Source organism: Cydia pomonella, chromosome 27 (assembly GCF_033807575.1).
Source record: "Cydia pomonella isolate Wapato2018A chromosome 27, ilCydPomo1, whole genome shotgun sequence".
In the NCBI taxonomy this organism is placed as follows: domain Eukaryota; kingdom Metazoa; phylum Arthropoda; class Insecta; order Lepidoptera; family Tortricidae; genus Cydia; species Cydia pomonella.
In genome coordinates, this window is record NC_084729.1 from 9,674,090 (window position 1) to 9,695,516 (window position 21,427).

At 38.2% G+C, this 21,427-nt stretch overlaps 1 protein-coding gene across 1 annotated transcript; it reads right to left on the reverse strand.

Annotated features, from left to right (window-relative positions):
• Window positions 1-4,705: 4,705 nt before the first annotated feature.
• On the reverse strand, window positions 4,706-21,363 carry LOC133532549 (transcription factor grauzone-like). The gene is made up of 11 exons (XM_061871277.1): window positions 21,073-21,363; window positions 18,359-18,484; window positions 16,701-17,279; window positions 15,145-15,279; window positions 14,448-14,575; window positions 13,815-13,889; window positions 11,115-11,244; window positions 9,187-9,390; window positions 7,813-8,590; window positions 6,227-6,328; window positions 4,706-4,804 (listed from the first exon to the last, which is right to left on the reverse strand). The coding sequence occupies exons 1-10, from the start codon at window positions 21,208-21,210 to the stop codon at window positions 6,291-6,293; spliced, it is 2,331 nt and encodes a 776-aa protein (XP_061727261.1). The 5' UTR covers window positions 21,211-21,363; the 3' UTR covers window positions 4,706-4,804; window positions 6,227-6,290.
• Between the last annotated feature and the right edge of the window lie 64 nt (window positions 21,364-21,427).

Below are 21,427 nucleotides of genomic sequence, written 5' to 3' on the forward strand. Positions count from 1 at the left end.
GCTCGACAAGTTTTGCTCCATAACAATAGCGCGAACTCCCGTTGAAGAAGCTTCACGTTACGGAACGAAACATGATTAACATATTTATTCACAAAATAAATAAATAAATATATATAAATTACTATCGACCCGTCCCGGCTTCGCTCAGGTAAAACTTTAACAAATTATACACCTAAGCCTTCCTCAAGAATCACCCTATTAATAGGTGAAAACTGCATGAAAATCCGTTCAGTAGTTTTTGAGTTTATAGCGAACATACAGACACACAGACAGATAGACGCGGCGGGGAACTTTGTTTTATAAGGCACAGGGATCGGAAACCGGTATTTTTTGTATGGGAACGAAAACGGTATTTTTTCGTTCTTTGTTAATTACTTCATTTCTAATTAGGCAATCTAATAATACGAAGTCGTTATCTGAAAACACAACTGAGTCCTACATTTTGAGTATAAAATAAACCGAAATATATGGTTATTTCGATGTTTTTGCAAAAAACCGGTTCCGATCCCTGATAAGGCACTACACCTTATTATAAACTAATCCACACGAATTTATATTATGGTCGTCAATATTACATGTATTATTTAATAAATTAATAACATCAAATCAATTTAAATACACAATTTATAAAATGTCGAGTAATCTTCGACTTAAAATACGTGAGAGATCCGATTTAATATATGTATTTGCCTTTAACAAACTTATACCTAGGGTACAGTTGTACGTGAAACAGTCTCCTCGCGAGTGTCAAGGTCTGATGGGTACCATCGCCTGTTTTTCGGTGATTAGTCATATATACGTCATGAACTATTGAAATACAATTGCTCCGTTTCCGCTTTGAATGGTTCCTTGAAACAAAAATCGGCGTGAAGAATCTGTGACCATCTGTGTAAACATTATAAAGCCCGACCAGAAATATCTTTTATTTACCCCGTTTCATATAATATAATATTCTTTATTGCAACCATGGTTTACAATCGTTATAAAATAAAGTTACAGTATCTCATCAGTCTCATGGACCCTGATAAGGGCATAGCAAATCACATATGTTACAATACTGTATTTATAATATATGATCATTGGGAAGAGTGAGAAAACTGTTATTCTCATGTATAGGGTGACAGTTCAGTTTAGTATGAAAAATCTAATCCAATGAAATTCCGCAATTCTTTTCCTACTCACATTTTGGAGTTGTTGCAAATTAAGGATAGGGACACTTTGGTCGCCCTAGTTTCTTTCTGTAATCTTAACAAATTAAAGATTTAATTTCATTTGGCTCAATTATTCCTAGCTACTTATATTATATACTAATGTTTTGATTTTTCTTTACATCTAAATTTACTATAGTTCCTACATTCTCATTTGGATTCGCGCCCCCGAAATACGATTATTGTTATCATAAATAAATCGACATGACACTGGCAATCAACAGTTAGCCATATTAAAAAAAAAATCCGCAATAGGTATGGCGCGTGATCATATATAACTGGTCAGGCTTTACTTACCTACTCTGGCACAGCGATCTTGTCAGTATAGTCCAATCAAATTATATCCAAAATAGCGTTTTGAGGAATTAAGCATCCACGCGTCCTAAATGCGTGGAATCATGGTGTAATCCAAGTTTGCTCCATCTCAGGAGGTGTGCATATATTTTTGCTCTTTTTCAGTTGGCCAAATGAAATTTGATTGGTCCAATAGAAAATTTAATTTGATTGGCCTATTAGAAAAAGGCGGCTTTAATAAATACAGATTATCCGCACATCGTTAACAATATTTGATACTATTTTACTTTTTGTGAATACATTTAAAATAACTCTGAAAGTATGTGATGGAAAACATCATTATGCAACGACTTCACTCGTAAACTATGGCGAATTATAAATACATATAATATTTAATCACGTAGAATAAATATTTTTTCTTTTTTATACCACGTCAGTGGCAAACAAGCATACGGTCCGCTTGCTGGTAAGCAGTCACTGTAGCCTGCAATTTTGCAGACATCCTGCAATTTTTTCTATACCACGTCGGTGGCAAACACAAAATACTGCCCGCCTGACGATAAGGAAGTAGTCTACAGCCTACATCGACTGCGAGGACTGTATAGGGAGCGTGTATGAACTGTAGGAGGCAGCACAGGAGCCGTCAGATTTTTGGCGCGAGGCGTAAATGTGATGTTTTTTGTTCCGATGTAGCCCTCAAGATGGCAGAACCTACTATGCACAAGAAAACACGTGACGTGTACATGTGCATGTTTATGGTTCCGATTCAGGCCACAAGATGGCAGACCCTCCAACGCGCACGGTCCCTATAGACCGATGGCCGATCGGCATTTCTTGCCGCATCGATTACAGATGTGTCTTAACTCCTGGGGTGGACCAGCAGCTCTGCGAGTACCTACACTATATTTATAATAATTAACGGACCCGGGTGTTCACGTACCTTTGATACAGCTACACGAGCTACAATTTCCTACTACCAAGAATTAAGAATAATAAAGAAATAAAAAATCAGAAAAATCAGAAAATTCTGTTTTTCTGATTTCTGAATAAAGAAATAAAATAATTAAATATTTTAAGGATATCTGATTCCATCCTGTTGCCTTTATCCTGTGTGTTTTAATATTCAATACTAATATGTCTATTTGATTGGCCGATTTATCCAAGCATCTTCCTAATTATTTGGAAAAACATAAGTTAGATTCAATCCTAGCCACAGAATAAATAATAGTTCTACCGTACAGAAATGACACTTCCTAAAAAAATCGAATTTTGACAGCGATTCAGGGACGAATCATGTTGTCCCTTTCTAATGTATGGCATTATCCCTTTCGGCTATTTAGGGTTGTCAAAATTCAAGGAATTATCTGTGGTTGTGCTCGCAAAGGGACGTCAAGTTGTGCCAACGCTAATAATTTTAGGGTTGTCAAAAACAAAAATTATAATTATAATATTATAAATAGTTTATTAGGTATTACATAAGACTGGCAGGCGACTCGGGTATCTTGCCGTATTTTGTCCGCTTGCGGTTCCGCTTGGGCCCGGGCTGGCCGTGGTGCACGGTGTTGATGTGTATGCGCACGCAGGAGTTGGTGGTGAACACGCGGCCGCAGATCGTGCACGGCACGCTGTTGCGGAGCCCGAGGTGCACCTGGATAAATAAAAATAAAACTAAGGTACGTACCAAGTTTCTTTACAGGTGAGCGTTTAAACTGTTTTGCAAACTTTACTTGAAAATCATAATCAAATTTTTGCGTCGATCTGAAATTGAATTTAAATAAGTCCGGATCGTACCTGGTCCAACAGATCTCATTGGCCATTCAGCGTGGTAACGCCAGTGTGATGGGGACATTTGGGCCAGGTACGATTCGTGACGGTTATTTTATTTAGCTTAAATAATTATTTAAATATGACGAAGCATGTTGCTGATTAGCATCTGCGGCCACCTGACGAAGCCTCTTACATGCTAACTAAATTATTTTTGATGTTGTGGTAATAGGGTTCTTTCCAATTTTTTGAAACGCTTGTATTACGTTTTATATTAACTAAAAGTTGCCCTAAAATTCAACTTTTATACTAAAAACTAAAAACGGCTAAAATATGTTAAATTAACAAAATATATAGGGAGTATAGGGACCGTGCGCGTTGGAGGGTCTGCCATCTTGTGGCTTGAATCGGAACCATAAACGTGTACATATACACGTCACGTGTTTTCTTGTGCATAGTAGGTTCTGCCATCTTGTGGGCTACATCGGAACAATAAACATCACATTTACGCCTCGCGCCAAAAATCTGACGGCTCCTGTGCTGCCTCCTACAGTTCATACACGCTCCCTATATTGACAGATACTTTCGCGCCCAAAACGCTCTTTGAAAATTGTGTGACGTCACAGTTTACGGTTTGACACAACTACATACACACGTAGAAGATACGAACTGTCAACTGACATTTGTTGTTTATCGCCTAACTGTCAACAGTGTCAATCCGAGAGTTGTGACGTCATCAGAATCTTCAATGACGTTTCGAGTTTGGTCACATGACGTGTGCCAAAAGATATTTTAAATTCAATATTTACAAAAATAAGGTCATTACAGGTTCAGCCTCCAGGGCTAAACCAAATTTTTTCCCCGAGTGAAATAAAATTTTTCACCACACAAACTCAAGGAAAATATTAACTGTCATTAAATATTTATCATCCAAATTTAAAAGTCAATTCTACCAGCCAACATAAGGAAACAACTTTAAATTTGCATCAAATATCATACATTTATTCAGCAAATAGGCCACAGGGGCACTTTTACATGTCAATTTTTGCAAACAATAAAAATTACAAAAAACCATTACAAATATGGAATCGATGAAATAATAAATACTTTATTAGGGAATACATCTCTAATAACTGTCTCTAAATGTCAAATTACACAAAAAAAACTATGATAAAAAAATAAAACCAACAAATACTAAAATTCTTTAGAGATGTATAAGTCTCTAAGTGTCAGAGATCAGTTCACTTTTCCCCACTTGTGGATAAAATGCAACTTTCTCATCAGTTTTAACAATCAAGAGAGCCTTTACCTGTTGGTGTGGTGACGTCAAGACGTCGGACTCGAAACGCTCGGCGAAAGGGCCGGTGAAAGTTGGCAGCACCCGTTAGCAAGGGCCCGGCGACCGTGTGGATCTAACTACCGCTATACTCGTAACTCACCGCTTTGTGATGTCGCTTGAGGTTGGACTTGATGCTGAACGCGAGCGGGCACTCGGGGCACTGGTGCGGCTTCTCGCCCGTGTGCGATCGGATGTGCCACTGCACAGATAAAAACATATTATTTTCGCTCGAAAAAGATCTTATTTCATGCAGGTGTGCTGAAGGACAAAGGCCTATTTTGTTCCCGCGGGAGTTACGGATTGTGAAAATTTTACAGATTTTTCTTTAATTATGTCACTTATTCATACAAACCAAGTAGCATAAATGAGTTTTACTTTTAAAATACTGACGTTTATAATTTAATATTTTTGTTTATGTTTAAAATTATATAATTTGATTAATTTAACAGCCGTTTAAAAGTATTCTTACATAATTTTCAATCGTGGCTGAATGCCGAATAGGTCTGTGCCTTCGATGGCTCACCTGCCAAGAAATTACAAAATGGCGGACGAATGTTTGATATGTCACCGTATTTACGAATTATTTTGCTTAAAATTTAGTCTGATGAAAAACATTGTTTGTAACTCGGGGGGTAAGAACATTGCAAACTCGGGTCTTTAATTCCCTCCAGCCTGCGGCTGTCGGAAATTACCCCCCTCGTTGCACAATATACTACAATGCTAACGTAATACATAATAGTACATTGTGTAACGACGGGTAAGTGAAATTTTACAAACGAGGTCTTTAGATGCACGACAGCCGCTGGCTGGAGTGCATTAAAGACTTTAGTTTGCAATATTCTTACTCCAGGAGTTACACACGATGTTTTTCATCACCTTTGCGAAGAAACAAAATTTTAAGCGAAATAATTCTTAAGTACGGTAACATTCCAACATCTTTTTATAACAGGTATCACAGACAGTCCCCTGTGCCGAGGATGCATGGAGACAGAAGAAACAGCCTCTCACGTGGTGCTGGAATGCAGCGGAGTGACTCCATACAGGGCTAAACATCTCGGATCTCCGAGAGACCTCCCCGAGGTCTTACTCAACATTAAAGGTTTGATAGGATTCCTCGAGGAGCTGGGCTGGCAGGACTAGCCCACCCCCAACATGTCACGCAAAATAGGCGCAAGTCGTCGAGTTGCGGAAAATCGCCCGTATACAATACAATACATAAGAAGAACGTGATTCAGTTGCTTCAAACAAAACATTACTAAAAGTCGCCCCGGTGGACCTTGCCGTTTTTACTCGCTCCTTAAAATGTATCTATACAAAACTACTTCTGCTAACTCAATAATTAATTTGTTACTGTATCTATAAACCTGTGTTGTAACCGTAGCTGTGTTAATCTTAGTTTTATATCCTTTATCTACCAAAGCGCTACGCGCGCGCGTTTTACCTAGCGCTATATATTGTAGATTTATCAGTAGGTAATCTAGTAATCTGTGGACGATGTTGTTGGTCTCACACTTCATTATTCTTTGTATTTTATTTTTGTGTCTAAACCTGTGTGTTACTGTTTTTTGTCCCGAATAAAAAGAAAAAAAAAATACAATACAATACAATAAGTATAACTTACATCGAGCGCCCGTTTGGTGGAGAAGCTCTTGGGGCACTGCCGGCAGGCGTGCGGCTTCGCGGTCTTATGGTCCCTCTTGTGGTACCTCAACGAGGTTCGACTCTGGAAAAAATCGGGAGTATATGCAATTTTTTCTAGTAGTCCTATTTTTTTATTATTATAGGACATTATTACACAAATTGACTAAGTCCCACAGTAAGCTCAATAAGGCTTGTATTGAGGGTACTTAGACAACGATATATATAATATATATATATTTATAAATACTTAAATACATAGAACAAATATCCATGCTCATCACACGAATAAATGCCCTTACCAGGATTTGAACCCGGGACCATCAGCTTCGTAGGCAGGGTCACTACCCCCTAGGCCAAACCGGTCGTCAAACCAAATACTAACTATACTCCGTATCGTTAGATATTTACAAATACAAATACGTTTATTTCATTACTTTTTACAGCAGTTCATAGGTACAAATAATTATGTATTAGGTAGGTAAGTAGTCCATCTTAGGTGCAAGGTGTAGGTAAGTATTAATCTCAATAATGTGCAACAATTTGATTGTGTTAGTAATGAAAAAGGTGCGGGTACAGCTTGCTGGATTTAAACCCGCCCTTGGTCAGCTAATTGAAGAGGTATCGGTATCATTTAGCGAATAGTACAATTGACATAAAAAATGACAACATTTAGTAGGTAACAAGAGTTTTTACGGGGTAATTAACACTGGAACAGAATAATAAATAATATTTAAATAAAAGTAAACAAACAATTTGTACATTTTCGGGTAGTTATAAAATTGATTGATTAACCAACCAAATACAAAACCGCCTGGATCCGTCACTGAACGACCTGACTTAGACCTACATTATTTATTCATGTAATGTTTTCATCTGTATTCTTCATCATTATTTCATCTGTAGTCTCAGATATAGCTTACGTTTGTATGCAACAAACGTAAGCTATATCTGAGCGAACGTAATAATAGTTATCCTGCTGTTCTAAGCTTTAGTGTAAGTATGATTTTACCCATGGCAATGTTATAAACACTAAGTTGTTAAAAAGTTTATAATGAGCGCCTATAGCTCACTAAACTGTATTAATTTATTGTTATTACTGTCTAGGATGGAAATGTACACTAGATTAAGTAATTACATTGTACTAAATTATGTTAAATAAAGAACTCAAAAAAAAAAAAAATGTTTTCATCTACCCTCAACTGGCTTAAAGAGCCACGTGTTTGTTTTTATTTAAATAGCTAAAGAGACAGAGTATAGCTATGAAATGCGTAAAAAATATGGCAACTCATAACCGGGCCCCAAATGTTGTTTTTTCCTATTTTGCAGCCAGCTATAATTTGGAAAGATTTAAGTACATCACTGACCAGCAACAATTACTAAAATCTGCCGTGATTTATCGAATCTTGATATTGACCAAATTATAGAGAGAGAGAGCAGTACCGGCAGTATCCGTCCGCACTGCTCGCACACGAACTGCCCCGGTACGAGGGGCTCCCTGTGCATGGTCCGTCTGCCAGCAGCGCTGAAGCCGGTTGAGGTGTATGATAGAGAGAGAGAGAGCAGTACCGGCAGTATCCGTCCGCACTGCTCGCACACGAACTGCCCCGGCACGAGGGGCTCCCTGTGCATGGTCCGTCTGCCGGCAGCGCTGAAGCCGGTTGAGGTGTATGATAGAGAGAGAGAGAGCAGTACCGGCAGTATCCGTCCGCACTGCTCGCACACGAACTGCCCCGGCACGAGGGGCTCCCTGTGCATGGTCCGTCTGCCGGCAGCGCTGAAGCCGGTTGAGGTGTATGATAGAGAGAGAGAGCAGTACCGGCAGTATCCGTCCGCACTGCTCGCACACGAACTGCCCCGGCACGAGGGGCTCCCTGTGCATGGTCCGTCTGCCGGCAGCGCTGAAGCCGGTTGAGGTGTATGATAGAGAGAGAGAGCAGTACCGGCAGTATCCGTCCGCACTGCTCGCACACGAACTGCCTCGGCACGAGGGGCTCCCTGTGCATGGTCCGTCTGCCAGCAGCGCTGAAGCCGGTTGAGGTGTATGATAGAGAGAGAGAGCAGTACCGGCAGTATCCGTCCGCACTGCTCGCACACGAACTGCCCCGGCACGAGGGGCTCCCTGTGCATGGTCCGTCTGCCAGCAGCGCTGAAGCCGGTTGAGGTGTATGATAGAGAGAGAGAGCAGTACCGGCAGTATCCGTCCGCACTGCTCGCACACGAACTGCCCCGGCACGAGGGGCTCCCTGTGCATGGTCCGTCTGCCAGCAGCGCTGAAGGGCTGGTTGAGATGCTTGCGTCGGTGGTGGAGGTCGTACGCAGCCGCGCTCGCGAACGTCGCGTTGCACTGAGGATATTAAATTATCTTAGTAAATGGTCCATTTTACTTCTAGTTGTATCAAAGAGAATTTAAAATAGAGGTGGATTGTTCAGGAAAATTTTGTAGCCACAGTAAATTTACTGCCATCTTTCGACACATGATTAAAACTTTTAGAACGCTATTTGACTTTGATGCTTATTTTTTCACTGATATATGTTTAATTTGTTAACCAACCGCATTTGATTTAATCGCAATAATTACCTTACTAACCTCGTCATCAGTGGCTGGAGTGAAAGAAAATTGAGAGAAGGATAGGGTAGGGCATTGATGAAAGAAATACTTTGAACTTTTGTAATGTCGTCTAAAGCACAAGACTTAGCGAAATGGGAATTGAGGTAATTCAAGAGACAGACGGTAAAGAGTTAGGATTGTTGAAAAAAATCCCAATTCCCAGAGTTTAAAAAAAATCCAAGTGAGGTAGATCACTACGCAGATCTATAGCAACACCCCCACCTCCCTTACCCACGCGGTCATTTCTGAGCAAAATGGCTTTAGCCAAGTTGCTTTAACGTAAGTAACAAAAAAGTTGTTGAGGAAGTCGTATGGTTTTATAAAATACTGACCTCCTCACACCGATGTGTCTCAGCCGGATGCATCTCCCCGACATGTTCCCGTAGCGCGTCCTCGCTCGCACAGTTCTCGCCGCACTGCTCGCACGGCCGCAGGTCACCGTGCTCGGCGGCCGTGTCTGTGTGTCTGTTCAGCGCCTCCACGCTTAGGAACGTGGCTGAGCAGATCTCACACTTGTACTGTTCGGGTTTGACGCTCTAGAATATGTGAATCTTATTAATCCTTTAACGCTTAACGCTTTATGTCATAAACACAAACATCACTCAAACGCCAAACTCCCGGGCGTAAGTGAGCTAATGTAAACCTTACTCGATAGTGTGAAGGTTACTTTGACAGCGTCCGCCATGACACCTATAGTTGTCCTTGGCGCTGTGGGCGCGACAAGTAACGACGCCTTTAGGTGTTCTTGGCGGTCAAAAGGTTAACAAAGGTAAGATTGAAAATCGTCGGTATGTGACGAAGTGATGAAAATACTACCAGTGACAATTTTCCATAGAACATGAAGTTGTAGTGGGGATTGATCACCTTACCCAACGAACCTTATAAAAATTCCAAAAGCGATGTAATTTTTCTATTATCTATAGCAAGAACATTCTTTATTCCTTTGGCAGAAGGCAAAAATAAAATCGTTCGGACACAAGACAACTATGGAAGGTAGAGTTAAGGAATAGAATATCCATATACAAAAAAGTGTCCCACAAAAAAAACATAAATAGGTGGCGCTACAATACCTAGAATACTTGAGAAAAAAAACTAATCATAGACAGCGCACTTCACTCCGTCAATAACGTCTAGGTTCTTAGCTACTCTAGCGCTACTCTGGAGAGATTTGGAACTATTATTTATAGCTGACTGCTGGACACTTTTGCAACAGTTCTGCCTATGGACATTCTGTTCCTTGCCTCTACCTTCCATAAAGACAACGAACACAATTTTGATCCATTATTCACAAGTAAATCCACTTTTCGAGACAATACATCACGATCTCAACTATTTTAGTATCAGGTATGATGATGTATGTTTACTGTACCTTGGCGTGCATACTCTTGTGCATCTTGAGCCCCATCTGCATGATGAAGGTCTCGCCGCACCCGTCGCATGCCACATTCAGCGCCTTGTGCGTCACGCATGTGCGACAGATATAACTGTTACTGTGAGACACCCTGTTTACTGTACCTTGGCGTGCTTCCTCTTCTTGTGCATCTTGAACCCCATCTGCCTGACGAAGGTCTCGCCGCACCCGTCGCATGCCACATTCAGCGCCGGGTGCGTCACGCACGTGCAAAATATATAACTGTTACTGTGAGACACCCTGTATGCCGTACCTTGGCGTGCATCCTCTTCTTGTGCATCTTGAGCCCCAACTGCCCGACGAACGTCTGGCCGCACTCGTTGCATGCCACATTCAGCGCCGGGTGCGTCACGCACGTGCCACGGATATAACTCTTACGGTGAGACACCCTGTTTACTGTACCTTGGCGTGCTTCCTCTTCTTGTGCATCTTGAGCCCCATCTGCCTGATAAAGGTCTCGCCGCACCCGTCGCATGCCACATTCAGCGCCGGGTGCGTCACGCACTTGCGATAAATATAACTCTTACGGTGAGACACCCTGTTTACTGTACCTTGGCGTGCTTCCTCTTCTTGTGCATCTTGAGCCCCATCTGCCTGATAAAGGTCTCGCCGCACCCGTCGCATGCCACATTCAGCGCCGGGTGCGTCACGCACTTGCGATAAATATAACTCTTATTGTGAGACACCCTGTATGCTGTACCTTGGCGTGCTTCCTCTTCTTGTGCATCTTGAGCCCCATCTGCCTGATAAAGGTCTCGCCGCACCCGTCGCATGCCACATTCAGCGCCGGGTGCGTCACGCACTTGCGATAAATATAACTCTTATTGTGAGACACCCTGTATGCTGTACCTTGGCGTGCATCCTCTTCTTGTGCATCTTGAGCCCCATCTGCCCGACGAAAGTCTCCCCGCACTCGTCGCATGCCACATTCAGCGCCGGGTGCGCCAGACGCACGTGTGATAAGTACGTTGAACTCTTGCTACAGGAGGATAAGTATGTTTTAGTCTCTTTGACAGCAAAGAGATATTTTTTGTTATAGGAAGGTCAAGTGTAAGAAAAAACTGCGCCCGTAGTTTGACAGCCGAATACAAATATCCTTACCTAGTTTTAAAATGTGGTACAAAAGATGTTATAAAAATATCTGTTATATAGTTGCAAGCCCACCTAGGGCTTTGACGAATAAACAAAATTCATATATAAATAAATACATGGCACAGTCAATAAATTCAGGTTTATAAATAGCGGCCGACAAGATGTTAAGACGTCTACGTTACAGATCACCCTGACGCACTAACGCACTGTTTTTGTGCTAAAAGTGCGCGTCTTGCATGGCTTCAATTTCCCCAGAGGAGAACGCCGTATCTGTGCAGTGAGCAAACATAGCCATGATAAGCCTTTATTGCGGTCTGCTTGGTGCTATACTGCGCCATATGTATTGTGGTCATTGAATGATGGCTACCGTTTGTGTGCTCACCAGTTGGCGCCACTGTAGATGGAAGTCCAGAAAAACGGCTCTCAAAAATCAATAATATGCTTATTAAACAAAAATACGTTCTAATATACACAAAGGTATTTCAAGATCTAAAGGGTCTAGCAAGCTAAGCTAAGAAGATTGGCCCCCGCAAGGGATTTGGTTGTAATTTGAGGTGCAGTAGTGGCAGGTCCTAAGAACACTGTATGCGTAATATCAGCCTTCGATCTTCTTTTGTTTCAGACTTATCCACGAAAATGTCAAAAAATCAAGGTAATTTTTAAACTGATATTGCAGCTAAACCAAGCAAGCGAGAGCAACCAAATAGATTCAGAATTAAGGAGCATAAAATGGGGTTCATAATGCATATTTTTACAGACATTCATTTCCTTGAACTTGGATGAAAAAAATAATGTAATTTTTTTCTGCTCCATTTTTTTGCCACTTTTCGGGGAGACACAACTATCAAAAAAATTACGTGATAAACCACATTTGTTAACTACGTATCCATTTAAAAACATTTTGAAAAATCATGGTGCGTCATATTAAAAAAAAAACAATTACGAACATAAGTTTACTACATCATATTATATCAATAGAGTATTACCTACTACCTAGTGGCAAATGTGTCTGTGGTATAACTTCCTCTTTCGTTCATTATGAAATAATTAATTGACACATTTTCTAGCTATTTCTTATGCAATTTTAATAATGTCTGAAAGAAGGTGTAAATGTTGTAATATATGTTTACGCAAAACAAATAGAACTAAAAAAGTGATAAAGAACGCTGCAAAAATTGATTGCTTTAGGTATTATTTAATTTTTTTTTAATTTATGCAAATAAGAAACGAAGTGGGTACATAAAAGTATTGGATGTAAAGTCATTGACAAAAACATTTTTTATTACCATTCCATATTAACAAATAACTCGGAACAGCAAACAGAACAATACAATTAAGAAATAGCTAGAAAATGTGTAGTTGTAAATGTATGACATATGTACGTCATTGATCAATGACAATTAATTATTTCATAATGAACGAAAGAGGATGTTATACTACAGACTCATTTGCCACTAGGTAGTAGGTAATACTCTATTGATATAATATGATGTAGTAAACTTATGTTCGTAATTGTTTTTTTTTTAATATGACGCACCATGATTTTTCAAAATGTTTTTAAATGGATACGTAGTTAACAAATGTGGTTTATCACGTAATTTTTTTGATAGTTGTGTCTCCCCGAAAAGTGGCAAAAAAATGGAGCAGAAAAAAATTACATTATTTTTTTCATCCAAGTTCAAGGAAATGAATGTCTGTAAAAATATGCATTATGAACCCCATTTTATGCTCCTTAATTCTGAATTTATTTGGTTGCTCTCGCTTGCTTGGTTTAGCTGCAATATCAGTTTAAAAATTACCTTGATTTTTTGACATTTTCGTGGATAAGTCTGAAACAAAAGAAGATCGAAGGCTGATATTACGCATACAGTGTACTTAGGACCTGCCACTACTGCACCTCAAATTACAACCAAATCCCTTGCGGGGGCCAATCTTCTTAGCTTAGCTTGCTAGACCCTTTGCCGTTTTTATACCTGTTTAAATTGGCATATATATATTTATTGTTAGCCTAATTTAGTGGCATATATTTTAGTTGTACATTTTTTTAAACCACTAACCCCAGCTCGTACCAATGGGTTTTTCGAAACTTATGTACGAAATTTAATTTGATGTTTACCAGTCGCTTTTCGGTGAAGGAAAACATCGTGAGGAAACCAGACTAATCCCAACAAGGCCTAGTTTACCATCAGGGTTAGAAGGGCAGATGGCAGTCGCTTTCGTAAAAACTAGAAGATTTTTTAAAAGCATTAACATTTATTGAACTATATCTAATGAATGTTTACCATGAATAATTAAAAATGGAAAAAGTTCAAGGGCGTAGCCAGCCAGTGAACTAGGGGGGGGTAAGTTGATGTCGCTGGAGGCCTAGGGGAGAGGGGCAGACACCGCAGAGGGGCATACATTGTACCATAGGACCGAGGGACGCTAAAGCCTAAAGATAGTTATGTGTGTACTGACCTGAAGCTCTTCCCGCAGTGCTGACACTCGAACGTCTTGCCCACGTGCATCTCGTGGTGTTGCTTCGCTTGGTGCCTGTACAGACACTTCGAATTGTATAACTTTTTATAAGAGAAACCTTATTTGTTTTTTTTTTTGTTATTTGTCAATTAAACTAGATGATATTATTATAAAATGATAGATCCTAGTATTATTAACCGTATAAAAAACGGTATAATTGCTTATTTATTGAATAAAATTTTGTATAACCGAGTCCTGGAAACGAAGCTACACTCCTTAGAGAAAAACATATTTCCATCTCCTAGTCCGTGCGCACTTGTGCAGGATGTGCGCGTGGTGCATATTTCACAAGCATATGGGAAAAACTATACACCTGAGAAGTCTGGGCTCTAAAATAAATACAAATTACAACTTATAAGAATACTTGACCCAACTTTACAAACGAAGCTGAACATCTTGCAGAATACTTGAGCTGATACAAGACCTGGTGGGTGTACTAGGCGAGGTGCTTCGTTAAAAACATAGAGCATATTTCGCAGGCGTAAGGTAAAGTCATACGCCTGAGATGAATGCTGCATTCGGCAATTCTTGAAGATAAAAATACACTCATATGCCTGCGGTTAATCAACGAACCTGGTTCTGGAGACGAAACTGCACTCCTTGCAGAAGAACTTGAGCCGGTGCATGTCCTGGTGAGTGTGCCGTATGCTTTGCTTCGTAAAGCGCACTTTACATATTTCGCAGGGGAAATTGCCAGCGCTCTGAAAATAAAACCCAATTGTCCAAAAAATGTCATTAATATAATCGTTTGTGACCGTTGACAACCGATCTGGCCTGTATGAAGTATCAAGCCGATGGTCCTGGGTCCGAATCCCGGTAAGGACATTTAATTGTGTAATGAGCACAGGTATTCGTTCCTGAGTCATGGGTGTTTTCTATGTATTTAAGTATTTGTATATTATATATATTGTTGTCTGAATACCCACAACACAAGCCTTGGAACTTAGTCAATTTGTGTAAAGATGTCCTTATAATATTTATTTATTTATTTGCACATAGCTTTAAGGTTTTAGTAAGATTTATGTAAAATTGTTCCATAGCATTTATTACGACATGTGTATTCTGCCCATCCTAACCTATGGCGCTCCAACATGGTTGTTAACGGAGGCTCTAAAGTCCAAACTCAACGGTTGCCAGGGAGCGATGAAGCGCAGTATACTGGGTGTTCGAAGAGCTGATAGAATCAGAAACACAGAACTGCGCTCCAGAACTTGAGTTGCAGATGTAGGTGTCAAGACGATAAGTTTAAGTGGGACAGATTTTTACTCACCGGGCTGTGTCTGGTGCGGTGGTTGTTGTAGGCCTCCTCGGCCACGAAGCCCTTCCCGCAGTCTTCGCACTGGAACGCGGACTCCTGGTAGTTGGCGGACTCCTTGCGCATTGCTATCTCTTCCAGTTGATCTTCCTGTACATGAAAAAAAGATTTTGACTAAAATTTCATACAAGCTTCTTTCTAGAGGTAATTCCGTTTAAAGATTTTATTTCTCAAAAGAATAATAATTATTCACTTATATGAGAAAAAACAACAATCCATTACAAATTAAATTAGTGAGCGATAAAAGTAAATACATAAATACAAAATTGACATTGCCATTAATATTTTTAACGCATTGATATCATTAACATTTAATATATTTTCATTTTATATTTGATTTTAATTACCTATGTAATATTAGTAGTTTACAGTAAATATGGTGCTACTTTAGCGCACTAGTGCGCAAATAAGCATATTATGTTACTGTGTCGAACATTTAAAGGGCCATATGTACTGTAAAACGTTGTACGATACATGTGCGAATAGATAATTCGCAACTCGTGTCGATTTAAAACACTCCCTTCGGTCGTGTTTTAATTTATCGCCACTCGTTTCGAATTTCCTATTTTTCGCACTTGTATCGTAATGTACTATTATGTGACTGCTACATAATAAAAGGCATTAAAATACACGTGTGTGGGTTTAAGAAACGAACGAAGTGAGTACACACTAGTATACACTATTCTATCTACACACATATTATAAACTTTCTATGATATATTCACTAACCCAAATTACAGGGCATCGTTGCTCTCTTGGAGGAACTCGCGGATATGTGGTCACCGAAATATTTTTATCGCTCATTTTACACGCATCTTTTGTAATTGTTAATTTAAAAACAACAAAACATATTCATTTTATACTTAAAACTAATTAAAAGATAACTGTAAACTTTATTTCACGCATGACACGCATTCGTACTTTTGTTTTAATTCATAGACAAACTAGAGTCGGGGGCCTATTTCCGTATCATTCGATACAATCTAACATGCGAGATATGTCAAAATTGTAGCAATTGACATTTCATTCCGAACAAAAAGGCATCTCGACTGATATTAGAATAGAGGTCAAATCGAATTGCTTTTTTTTTTCGAGATGTTCCACATTTGAATGTATAACCACATCGATTTTGATGTAGTTATGAAGCAATTACAACATCATCACAGATACGAAATTTGTTGTAACAAAACAGTTTATCGTAATGTTGGCCATTATTTACCGATTTTGGAGGCATCATAGAAGGTTTATGATATGTGTGTTGATAAAGTTATTTATAACGTAGTATTTTAGTTTTTTGTAAATATTTTAGTATTTTTCTTGTTTTTGACATTCGACAATACCTAGGTTGGCCCTGGCTATGTACTTAATACATTGACAACTCTTTTTTTGCGAGAAATTGTTTTTTTTTAATCTAAATGCATAAACAAATATAAAAAGACACTTTTCCACTGTTTGCTTTTTTGTAGTCATCTCTCCGGCGAATCAAACAATGTGAAATCGATGTTACTAACCTTGCTTAAGGTGACGACATGAACCGAATACATGTTTTCAAACGCGGCCATCGCAAACTCCGGCAAATATCCGTTAGCTGGATTTCTCCTCTTAATCTTCAACTCTTTCACCGGCTTCTCTTTCACCTGCTTAACTTTCACCGGTTTATCTTTCTTCTTCTTAACTATCTTCTTAGCTTTAGATTTTACTTTTCCCTTCTTCAGACTTTTAGCTATATTTTCTAAACTTATATCATCATTATCATCATCAATGTCAACACCATCATCAAAATCAACATCATCTTCATCTATTTCCATTTTAATCTTTTTCTTCCCAGTCTTCCTTTTTCTTTTATTGCTATCATTATCATCTATGTCGGTAACAAGGAATACTTGTTCCAATTTATCCTCATTGACCTCCACTTCTATTTTGAAGTCGGTTTTCTTGCTATCGTCCGTGATTTCGATGTCGGGTTCGTTTTTGATGTCCTCGGAGGGCTTGACGTCGATACACTCGACTGTTTGAACCGGATTGATGGTCAGGTTTGGGAGGAGCTTGTGTGATGCGCGATCTATCGTGCGGATGTAGTCTGTGTCCAGCTATAAGAACATTAATTTGTATTTTTAAAAATCTAATTGTATCATTATATACATATATATATATATATATATATATATATATGTATAAATAAAAAAAAACCCTACAATAATTTTAAACCTCCATCATTTTGGAAAACAGCTTATACTCTTCAAACTGTTGAACCGATTTTTATCAAACATAGCAAGAACCACCGCAAGGAAACTCGCTTTCGCAAAATCCGCATCAAAATCGGTGCATCCGTTTGAGGGCTACAATGCCACAGACAGACATTGGCGTCAAAACAGAAACAAATTTTCACAAGAATTGTCATTATCTCTAAAACAAGACCGATTTCAGATTTTTTTATGACGAATAAGTCTCTAAATGCGGTCAAGAATACACCTTTAAAAGCTGTCAGGTTAAATGGGCCCACGGTGTATATGAGCCGTTTATTCATTAATTTCAATCCATTACAATAAAAATCCAAAATAGGTTTAATCAAAATGTTAGCAAACCATACGGCATTGTCGTCGGTCAAATTTAAATAGAGATACAAACAAATAAATAAATACTTATATGGAATAAATCTAAGCACACGGACACTTAGAATAATTTTCAGTTTGCTTTATGTGTCAAATTTACGTTTTTTTATAGTCAAAATATTTTCAAAAAATGCCTACTATTCTTTGAACTACTCTATTTTTAAGCTTAGAATCAATTTAAGTGGAAAAATTACTGCCTTGGGTGAGACTTGAACTCACGGCCTCTGGATCGATACTCCAGCGCTCTGCCATCTGAGCCATCAAGACCTCATCCATAGCCAGCTTTTCCCACCATATATATTTTATACTCTATTTTTTATTCTGACGACAACACATTAGTTTTTGAGTGCGAAGATGGTGCAGGACTCATATACTAAAAGTCCCCCAAGACCCCTCTCATCTACTACCTCTTCACATCACTACTGAAGGCAGCAGCTTTTTTTGTGTACTTTTTACCATCTCCATGTTTATGTATATTGTATCTTCCGTAATCTGATAAAAAAATAGGATAAACTGTTTTTTTTTAACATTAGTGTTAAAGTACGCAGAAAGCCAACCTCTCCCTGATGCTCCTTGGAGTTGAGGCACAGCTGGGCGCGGACACACTTGGTGCGGAAGGACTCGCAGCGCAGCAGCGCCGCGCTGCAGAAGGTACACAAGTGCTGCGGCCCATCCTTGTACACCTGCGAGCATTGGCTGGTTGTATTAGGCGCGCAGATGACTGAGGTGACAGTATAACTCGAGCTCACCACCATGGAGATATATTTACTTGGAGTGAGTACTATACTTCGTTTTTTTAGCATTAGAATAAATTTTTGGAAAAAATTTCATTTTTGGTACAAGCTTTTATCGCTGACTGTACTTTTTTTTCCACAGGCAACTAATACTCAACGAGACAATTTTAAAAATCCCAAAAACAATTAGGTTGCGTTGTTTTATCACAGAGTTCCTATGGCTACCTCATGTCTCCATCATCAGATCAGCTTGATGGTACCATAATATTGCATTGTCACCCGACTTATATATGTATGCAAATTTTCAGCTTTATCAGAAACCGGGTCAAATTTAACTTGCAAGATTTGTCCCATACATACTAACAGGGCAAGTTAAATAAAAGCTTGTAAAAAGGGTAAATTTTAAAAAGCGTTTTGCAATAAAAAGGCTCGTCAAGTATTTAGTAATAATCTTTTATAACTAAATTTAATTAGTTTTAAGTTAGTTAAAGAACAAATTTGTATGCCCATATGCAAAACACAGAGTTTATATTTGTATATTAAGACCCTTTGTATCACCTGTGTTATACAAATAAATGTTATTCTATTCTATTCAAGATGTACCCCTTTTCTAATGATAAAAAGAGGTATAGAGAAATGCATGTAGCTTTGATTACGTAATTACCGAAATTATTTGCCAAAAATGCCAATGTGCGAGTCAGACCCAGATTATTCCATTACTAAGGAGGCCTTACGGGCAATAAGAATGGGGCCAGTAAAGTGGTAGCACGGACAAGAATTCGAGCCAATCATGCAGTCTAGTCTAAACAATACTATCCAAGTCCACTTTTGGAATCATCTGACATTCTAAAGTATTCGAAATTACATGAATACACCATAAATATTTTTCATTAGAAATAAATTTCAATAATATTTCCTATTTTATATGTGTTATTCCTTCAAGTTGCAGGCCAATGGCTTTAAATTTAAATTTAAAATTGTATTAATACATAGGTCACTTGATAAGTTTTGCAATAGACAAATATGAAAATAACAGGAAACACATATACTTTTTAAAATTATATTTCCATAGACAATGATTGGCTGGAAAACATTTACTTTCTTTTTAAATTTAATTATTAAAAAATCTTAACTTTGTATGAAATGAAAATGTTGTATAAAATATGCGTAAATCACCCTTAACCCACGCCGACGTTTTCAAAGCTTCAATCTATTATTTAATAAGTAAATTTAAAAGTAAAGTAAATGTTTTCCGCCCAAACATTGTCTATGGAAATGTAGTTTAAAAAAATATATGTGATAGGCCACCTCATTGTTTCATATTTGTCTATTGCAAAACTAATCTAGTGACCTACATAAAAACAAAATTAAAATTCCAACCACTACCAAAAATGATGTATGCCACTTGAAGGGTTAAAGGTATTTGAACCTATGTTGTATTGTATGTAGTTGTTAATGTGTGTGTGTTTTTTTTTCAGTCTGGCATCTGAACAAATATTTATTTATCTGAAAAAATATTAAATTTTTAGGCATGACAATAAAATTACTTGCGTAGTTTCTGTAGTTAGAATATTATCCCTATTAAAAATATTGTATGTATGTATGTATGTCACTTTATTGCACATAAACTGGTTAACATAAAACAAAACAAAAAATAATGTTATATACAAAGGCATCCTTATCCCTAAAAGGGATTTCTTCCAGAAACCTTTGAGAAAATGTGAAAGGATTAAACACTAACAGGTGAAAGACAAATCAATATGAACAGTAGCAATATGAGAATTTTGGATACACATGAAAGTAGATGTTTTCAGAAGGATTATTTAAAAAAAATAGAAATCTAGTATAAATAAATATCTCTCTCTCTCTTTAGCCCTTCTCTACCCTTCGGGTGTAGGCCTCCTTCATTATGTGCCACTCGTCACGTTCTTTGCGATCTGGAGCCACTTGTTCCCCGCAGTCCTTTTGATGTCGTTGTTCCAATGCATCATCTAGGGTCTACTTTGAGGACTTCGTCCCCCCATGGTCGCCACTCCAGTAGTTGTTTACTCCACGAATCGGTTTTTCATAGCTATATATAGATCTCTGTTGTATTGTAGTAATTATTTATTTTAAGATTATTATAATGTAATGTTTACCCAGGTATTGGCTGTTGTATTTATAAGTAAGTAAGTAAGTAAGTAAATATTCTTTATTGTGCACCATACATTTAAAAATAGACAGGAAATGAAAAAACACGTAAAAGTATAGTATTTATATTATTGATATTATGTATTTTTCATGGAACTATATGATGTTACTATAAATGTTGTATTGACTTGTAAAAGAGCCCTTGAGGCCTACTTACAGAATACATTTTTGAATTTTTTATTTATATATCGTTGGCGAGTACCCACAACAAAACCATTATTTGAGTTTACTGTGGGACTAAGTCAATCTGTAAAAACATTTTCTATAATATTTATTTATTTATATTAATATTATGCACTCCTTATAGTAAACTTATATCATGCTTAATAATCTTAGCTAATACTTACAAAAGTCCCTGAGATGCGATAAAAGGCTTCGGTGAGTTTATATTCATGGATGTTGAAGAGTCTCGCGTCGGTGGCAAGACAGGCGCGGCAGCACAATAAAGAGTCATTGCTTAAGGACAAATCATGTATCATATCCATTTTTCCACTTAATATACGCTTTCACTTCAAAATTAATCCAAGGAACGAATTAGTTTACTTATTTTTCGCAGCCTACATTTCTAAAACAGGAAATAAAGCGATAATTAGACTGCATACAAAATTACAACAATTTTATTGATGTCAATGACAAATTGACAGATGCATTGCGTTCGGAAACTCTTTTTAAACCTGACAATGTACCGTTTTTTTTATAAAA

What these genes read in the sequence shown, in the direction of transcription:
- LOC133532549 (XM_061871277.1), bottom strand. Translation starts at nt 21,210, where the DNA reads ATGGATATGATACATGATTTGTCCTTAAGCAATGACTCTTTATTGTGC. An exon ending in CCAAGGAGCATCAGGGAGAG is followed by an intron (nt 17,280 to 18,358) that starts GTTGGCTTTCTG and finishes ATGTTCTTATAG; the next exon opens with CTGGACACAGACTACATCCG. An exon ending in AGTTTCGTCTCCAGAACCAG is followed by an intron (nt 13,890 to 14,447) that starts GTTCGTTGATTA and finishes GTGTCTGTACAG; the next exon opens with GCACCAAGCGAAGCAACACC.